Source organism: Centruroides sculpturatus, unplaced genomic scaffold (assembly GCF_000671375.1).
Source record: "Centruroides sculpturatus isolate CEXI.00-Female unplaced genomic scaffold, Cexi_2.0 scaffold3361, whole genome shotgun sequence".
Taxonomy (NCBI): Eukaryota; Metazoa; Arthropoda; class Arachnida; order Scorpiones; family Buthidae; genus Centruroides; species Centruroides sculpturatus.
The window spans coordinates 2,452-10,883 of NW_019387465.1; the positions used below are offsets into that span (position 1 = coordinate 2,452).

Here is an 8,432-nt window from a genome sequence, read left to right on the forward strand (position 1 = left end):
TGACTCCCATTACAACATTACAGTTTTTTGTTATTGTTGATTTATTTAACAGTTCGATAATTATTATTAATTAGCACATTGCTCACAATAATAATAGTTTGGATCTAGTGAATACAATTAATATAAAATTTTTAACCAGTTTTCGTTTATAGAGATGCTAGGATTTTTATTTATACTATTTTGATTTTTGATTATTTCTATACTTTCTTTGAATTTTCTTTTATATGTATCTTTTTCTCTGTGTAAAATATCTATATTATTTTTGTCTATATTACAATTATTTAAAAGGCAGTGTTCATGAAAAGCAGAATTTAGTCTACGATATTTCAAATCGGCTATATGTTCTTTCAATCTTACTTTAACTTTATGTTTAGTTTCACCTATATAAAATTTTTTATTTTCACATGTACACGGAATTTTATAGACTACGTATCAACTAAATAAAGATGAGAAAACCCGCCAAGTGTCTTAATTTATAGCACTTTATTGTGTTGGAAGCATAAACAATTTGTAAAGCACGGTTTCATATCATCAAAATCACACTAAACTCATATTAATCCAGTCATTCCTTCCATGTAAGGGTGCAGGGAGATTGGATGTACACGTGTTTTCCTGTTTACTCCACACGACTAACATTTTTATGGAAACTGAAGCACATAAGTGATCACACTAAAGAAGTATGCTAAATAATTGAGAGGATGGATTACCAAGAAAGTGTACAATATATAAATGAAGATCATCTATAGGCCTAATTAAATACTTTTCTTTTTTAATATAAAATAACAGATTGACACAGCAGTGCCCAACCCATAGCTGGCACGCAACGAGTTACTTGCGTACCACTCTCTGGCTCACATATTCAGATTCATCACTTTTATTAATGACTGTTTAGATCATATGTCTTTTTCAGCCCAAGTGAGATGTCTAACAATTGGCTAGCCTTGAACAATGACCACTTGATATGCACATCTACTGATGACACTTCCCACCTCTCTCCTTCCCCTTAATGCAGTGAGTTATCATTGGCCGCGAGAGAAATGTATGTATATTTTTTATAGTGGTTGTATGTTTTTATTTTCGCATTATTTAATGCATTTCCATATATACACGGAGTGAACTTTGAATTTGTGTATGAACTGACAAATGGTTTTAACCACGTATAAAAATATTTGTTTGATTTATTTTAAGAATTAATATACTAACAATTATACAGTAGACCACCCTATAGCAGAGTAGATGTGATCTGTTATATGAATTTCATGTTGTATGAGTCACTTAAATACATGAGCCAATCACAGCCCGGCACTTGTGCAGTTTGGGGGCTATGGCTGTTTGAAAGGTTTTCTTCCATAAAATTAATCGATTCTAGATTAATTTGACTCGAACATTTCCAAAATCACGCATAATTTTTTAGGAATAATCCATATAAACTATGCTATAAACAAAAAATTGTAGGAATACGTACCTAGTCACACCATTTGAAGACGCCATTGCTTAAGCTCGTTTTCATTGCGGAGCAGCTCACTGAACAATGAACGCATTTCCTGATAAACTATTCTGATGACTAAAGACAAAATTTTAGATAATGTAAAAATTATAAAATTACAGTATTAAACTTACAGTATCTAATTTATATACTGTACAAATGATAGTAAACTCAACTTTCCTGCTTAAACTCTCCGTATATACACATGGCAACGGACAGCGGCAAGTACTTCAGCTGCTCGTCCACTATTGGTCCAGATTTGACCAATCCTATTGCAACACGACAATCTGTCTCATTCTTTTACTATGTTATACCAATCTCTTTAGCGTGTTATACAAACACAATCGCAATTTTTTCACCGTGTTATATGAACCCGTGTTATAGAGGGGTCTACTGTATTCATCTTATGGTTACCCTAATTATGTCTAAATAGGAGTCAGAGAAAAATATAACATGGACATTCACATACAATTTTTCTAGAAGACTGAGAAGAGAAATATTTCTTATTTATTTTAAGAACAAATGTATTTGTTTGATTTGCAGTTCAATAGTTGCTACTGGAAAAAGTGCAACATAGAATGACATTTTGCAACGGTTCATGAAAAATATGATACTGAATATCTTATTAACAGCAGTTAAGAAAATCTAAAGTGAAAGAATTAAAAACAACATTAGTTGCCCAACAATCTATATTTACTAAGTCCATGACTAAATGAAGAGCTGCTACAATTCCTTCATTTAAGATTGCACATATACTTGCAATGCATGAAAAATCCTTTGACGACAGCAACATAATTAAAGAAGCAACGCTTGCTACATCAGAAACATTGTTTCAAGAATTTAAAAATAAGACGGAAATTATTTAATCTATTGAAGATGTTCAATTATCAAGGAATTCAGTCACTTGTAGAATAAAAGCAATGTCTGAAAATATCAAATTACAAAGAAAAAAAGAACACGATCTAGTGTTCAACACTTCTAAAGAAAAAGAAAAAATTTAGAACAATGCATTAAGTGTACAATGTGATGAATCAACAGACATCTACAATATCGCTGAAATAAATATTTTTGTAAGAATGGTCTTTAATGATCCCTCGGTAAAAGAAGATATAATCTGTTTTGGCACTACAAGAAAATACACATGGAAAGGACATATTCCAAGGTTATTAAAAACTACATTAAAGAAATTAAGATGCCTCTTCAAAAACTTGTGTCCATAACAACCGACGGAGCATCTGCCATGATTCGTTCTAATGTTGGCTTCATCACATTATGTAAGAATGATGCAGAGTTTCCAAATTTTTTTCATTATCACTGCATCAATCATCAACAGGCATTATGTAGAAAAGTGTTGCGTTATGAACATGTCATGAAACTTGTTCTAAAAACTGTAAATTCTAATCGAACCAGACCGCTTCAGAGCATATTATTCAAAATACTGACTGAAGAACTAGATGAGTATGGAACTGTAATCTTAGATTCTGAAGTTAGATGGCTTAGTAAGGAAAAAGTCCTACAATGATTTGTAGAGCTTCTTCCAGAGATATAACTGTTTGTAGAATCCAGAAACAAAACTTATGAAGAACTTAATGATCAAGACTGTTTGTCAGATTTATCCTTTCTTACTGATATAACAACTAAAATGAATATACTCAGTCTTGAACTTCAGAGGAAACAAAGAACTCTTTTTGAATAAACTCCTGCTTTGGATCAACTTACCTTTGTATAAGCGGCTTTTTGACAATGAAATTTTTAAAATCAAAGTTCAGATTCAGAATAACAAATAAACATATGAATGATTATATGACAGTTGCTGTAACACCTTATGTACCACAGTACAATAAACCAGCCGAAAACATGTGATGTCAGTCTTCACATTGATTATTAATAAGTATTTTTTTTTATTCTGTATTGTATTACAGTAGAGCATCGATTATCCGACCCCCGATCAACCGTCACATCGGTTAACCGACCGCGTTCTAGTCGGCAAATTCAAATGTCCGCTAGTGATGTGGCACTACAATATTTGGCTATGTCTTGGCTACTTTAATTTATTTTTGCATGTTCTAGCTGGCAACATTGGCTCGACCGTGAAAGAGAGCCAGTATTTAAACGAGGCTTAATTTTCTAATTTTTTAACGATACAATAGCAACAATTATTATTTTAAAAAATTTTTGTTGGGCTTAACATCGATGTAAATTCAACGCGAAGTAGGTTAATAGCGCTATACTCATATACTAATTACATGGGATATACTAATATACTATACTAATAATGTATTTTTTCATATTTTTTGGTTATCCGACCAACCCCAGTCCCCAATTGAGTCGGATAATCGATGCTCTATTGTAATTTGTAGTAGTAATAAACAGTAATAGTGTAATATTATTGTGTTTTCTTTTACGTATTGTTGCCACTTTTTTTTTTCAAAAATAAGATCATCATCCTATGTGTGGCTTGCCGAAAATTTTTAAATTTTTTAATTTGCTCCAGATGGACTAAAGGTTAGGCACCGCAGGATTAACATATTAATAACTGAATTTTATTTTATTATATAAAAATAACTAAAAATAAATAAATAATATATTTAAAAGATATTTTAAGTTATGCATAATTAAGTAATTCTTTTTAATTAACTTACTCTTATTAATGAAAAATGAAACTTGCTTAAAGAAGTGAAAGATGAGTGGCTTTTAAGTTGGGGCGAATTAAAGCAATAGTCACATTCAGAGTCTCTTCCAAAAGTATATTTGTCTTTAGTCAAAACTGAAATTAATAACATTATTACATTAAAAATTATATTATACAACAAAATAATACAAAAATATAATATTTTAACCTTGTCAAAAGAATTAAAAGTGATAACTAGGTCCCAAAACTTTACACCATTAAAATCTATAAAATATGCATATAAATTTGTAGAATTTATATGTATATTTTTTACAGAAATACAGTATTTTAAACATATTTAAGCAAAGAAATTCCTATATTAATATATAAGGATCATTTTATTCTCATACAAAACATGAAACATAATGAGGAAGGATTAAGAGCCTGTACACACTAGGCATTTTTAAACGCGCGTTTTAAAGAACCAAGAGTTCTATGTAGGCGTACACACTCAAACGCGTGCTTTTGGTTAAACGCGCGTTTATAGATTTTTGTTAAAACGTACGTTTTGCGGGCACTTTACGGGCGCTTTGAGATATATGCGCTGCCTTATAGCGACGATGGAGGAGCACACACAATCAATTACTTTCATGTCCATTTCCAAACTGAGCCAATGCTAACGCTGAACTAACGCTCGTCGAACGCTGAGCTAACGCATGTTAGCTCGGCGTTAAATGCGCATTTAAAAACGCCTAGTGTGTACAGGCTCTAAAATTCAACTTAAAAATTAATTAAGTTGATGAGTGTCTTCATCTTCCTATCGAATTTATCATACCTTCACTTAATTTTTGTTCTCTCAATTTCGTGACAGACTCCACAATGCCTAACTGCTATATAAAAAGTAAATATAATTTTAGATTTTTTTCAGAGTGGCAATACCTATGAAAAACAGATTTATAGCAAAAAAGATCTTTCTACTTCACGCAATGTGACTGGAGCATTTTTGAAAGCCACAATGTTTCGAATGCCATAAACGCATGGTACTCGAGCACTGTTGTTTTCAATTAATGCCTTGGCAATTTCTTTCATCATGTTTAGTCCCAAATTTAAAAAATAACAAACTTCAGTTTTTCCTTAATTCCACTTTTTTTCTGAGAATTTGGAAGATTTTCTACTGTATCTTGCACTTCATGGATGATCTCAATTGCACTAAGAAGGGAAATTTGGCTTTCAAGCTTTGTAATTATACAAAAACTCACTACTCACCACACCTATATATCAATCACATACACTGAACCAATTTACGATGTGGTACGATCGACTAACAATTAAAAACATACGTTTTTGAACGTTTGTAATTATATTGACCAGAAAAGAGAAATTGGCTTTGATGTACTGTACCCTTGACTTGGCTCGTGCAAGGTTTCATTTAATACTATTAGTCATTACTACTGCTTTTATTAAAAGTAAAATCATATGTTTTTTTCCATAAATAATGCCTATGTTCAAGAGTTTGCTCTTTTCTTGAATAACTAATAAATGTACAATTAATTATGGTTTGAAGGTTACTTTTTCGTTAATCAATTAACAAACGCATCTGTAATGAATAGCTACTAACTTCTACTCAACTAATTAATAAATGTGTGTATAATTGATGGTTTGGACTGTCACTGCAATTCTTTTGACAGAGATCCTCGACCTCTGTCAAAAGACTCCCTATTGTCATTCGAAATATCCAACACGATCAATCAGAGTCATCAAAGGAACCATCTAAGTAAGAAAACAAAGTGCAATGCCAAGTCCGTAATCACACAATTGATAGTGTCCAACCTATGATAATCAAGCAAATTTCTTTCGTAGTCAACTCCGACCAGTTTGCCGCAATACCAAGTAGTTTGCACCAGGCTACGCGTACCCACCTGACAAACGTTCTAGAATGTTTCCGACACATCTAGAAGATAACTTTGATGTTAAACTCAACATCCAAACTATGATCTTTCTTCTAGAACAATCCACAAATGGCCAAACGGTTCCATTGCTGGGAATTCGGTCGAGAGTTTGCACCTTGCCAGGACGGGCCAGCCATGTGGAGTTTTCCAGATTTTCTCCACATCCGTAACGCCCAAATAGAGGCCAGTTACCCTTAAAAAGACTACCCGGAAGACATTTCCCCTAGGCAGATCACCCAAATGTTGCATTGACATAACTTAACCAAAACAAACAAATCTAGAACAATTTACAGTCATGTAGTATAAGTAATAATTTGATAAAAAAGCACTCATTTTTATTATGAGAAATAAAATAATTGATTAATATTGAATTATTCATTAATCAGATGTTTTTTTTTCATTGAATGTAATCATTAATTTCAATATCTCATTACATTTCAATGGCTTCTAAACTTTGTAATGCACTCATCTAGTCTACATCGCTCCGCTCAACACGAACTGCGTCCAGTTAATTGTTATTAAAAAAGGCTAATTAAATAAAATACTTCAATTTGAATAATTTTAATGGAGTTTTCAACAGTTATGACTTAAACTTTTTCAAAGAATATTATTCTGAAAGAAATTGAATACTTTCAATTGAATTAAAAGTATTCAAAACATATTTTAGGCCCAAATACTTTTTATGGTTATTTAAATAAATCGACTGTTAATTAAAACATCACTGTTCTTAATTGTATTCGTTAATTGACGAATTTGCAATACAAAACACAGAAATTGAGGGAAATAAACCAAACACGTGTTACTCACGTGTTACACGTGTTGCCAATTACACCTGAAATCGAAGGTAACTTACTTACCTAAAGATATAAATTTCGAGTTGCAGGGAAATAACCTTCCCCAAACACCGTCTGGTGTTTCGTCGTCCGAAAAGCTGCAAGCCGATAACTCCTGAGTACCCACCATCGCTCCGCCGCTTCCACCGCTACTCGCTAAATTTTCATTCTGCGACATGTTTCCGTTCCTTCTCGCACTCACACAATGAGGTCCAACAATACAATCTTGGGCATCGTAAACACATGACTTGTTAGCGGACGACATGCTCTGGTTCTTGCCAAATTCGCTTAACCAACGTCGATAGCAAAATATAGCCAAAAGATCGCCTTCGTTTTATCGTCTTCATCAAATATTGTAATGTTTTAATTAATTAATTAGAAAAAAATACAATTTAATTAAGTGAATTAATAATAAACTTTATTTTTAAATTATTATTTGTTATTTGAATTTTTTATTTTAATTTTGACTCCGATGGCTCTAACTGGCAAAAGAGGTTGTTTTTTATCGAGTCCTTTGTGAATTCGGCCAGGTCCGTGAGGGGGCAACCGGAAATAAAGCGTGGCATATCCGGACGGCCATCACCCAAAAAGTTTTTGAGGTTTTCGACCCGTCCGAATTCTATCCCGGGTCCCTCATAGCAATAGGATATTACTCTAACCGCTCGGCCACTTTAGCGAGTCTGTTATAATATAATTATAATAGGATCGCTAAAAAAAACCCTGTTTATGCCGACGGTACGGAAAGAGTTTTTAAGAAAAAGGCCAAACTACAGTGTTCGCATGATACAGTAGCGACATATGAACTGGTACCGCCATGTTCAGTCAAGTATCAGCGAGCGATCTATATGTTTAAAAATAGAAATACCGACGTTTTCGGTTTAATAAACCATTTTAGAATTTTTTAAATTCTTTCCGTTCGTAGTATACTATTTATTAATTAAATAACTAGATATGTTATATAAGGAATGTTTCTTTATTATTTAGAGGCTGTGTTTTATTAGTATAATGCAACGTGACACATGGGCGATCTGCCGAGAGGGGAATATTTTTCAGGAGGTTTTTGTGAGATTGGCCACTATTTAGTTATTGCTAAGGTCAAAAAACTCGAAAATCTCCACGTAACCAGGCGCGAACCCACGACCAACTATCAGTGTTCAGTGGTTTTATACAATTGACCTGTTTAGAGGCGTATTTTTCAGGTTCATCATGTTCTGGTATAATAACAATCATTTTCCTTTGTGAGTTCTTCANATTGACCTGTTTAGAGGCGTATTTTTCAGGTTCATCATGTTCTGGTATAATAACAATCATTTTCCTTTGTGAGTTCTTCAATTATCTTAAAAAAATCAAATTAAAATTTTTCGTTCAGCTCTGTCATAGGAATGTTTTTTTTTATTTGATACACTACAGTGCCCGTGGGGCATAAAGAATCAAAGCTGAAAAAATACCAGTTAGTATTTAAATCCACATGACCGAGTGATGATCCAAATTGATAAAAGAAACTGGGAGCCTGGTGAAATAATAGAAATAGACAGATATCGACCAAGATCTTA

General features: G+C 32.7%; 1 protein-coding gene across 1 annotated transcript in view; it reads right to left on the bottom strand.

The window, feature by feature from the left end:
* Positions 1 to 7,149, bottom strand: part of LOC111616441 (serine/threonine-protein kinase Chk2-like) — a gene marked incomplete at its 3' end in the record, with an annotated part of 9,569 nt that extends 2,420 nt beyond the window's left edge. The window contains exons 1-2 of the mRNA XM_023357850.1: positions 6,904 to 7,149; positions 4,129 to 4,253 (exon numbers count right to left, since the gene is read on the bottom strand). Of these exons, the coding sequence (XP_023213618.1) occupies positions 4,129 to 4,253; positions 6,904 to 7,144 (366 nt within the window). The remainder of the gene's footprint in view (positions 1 to 4,128; positions 4,254 to 6,903) is intronic.
* Positions 7,150 to 8,432: the final 1,283 nt, after the last annotated feature.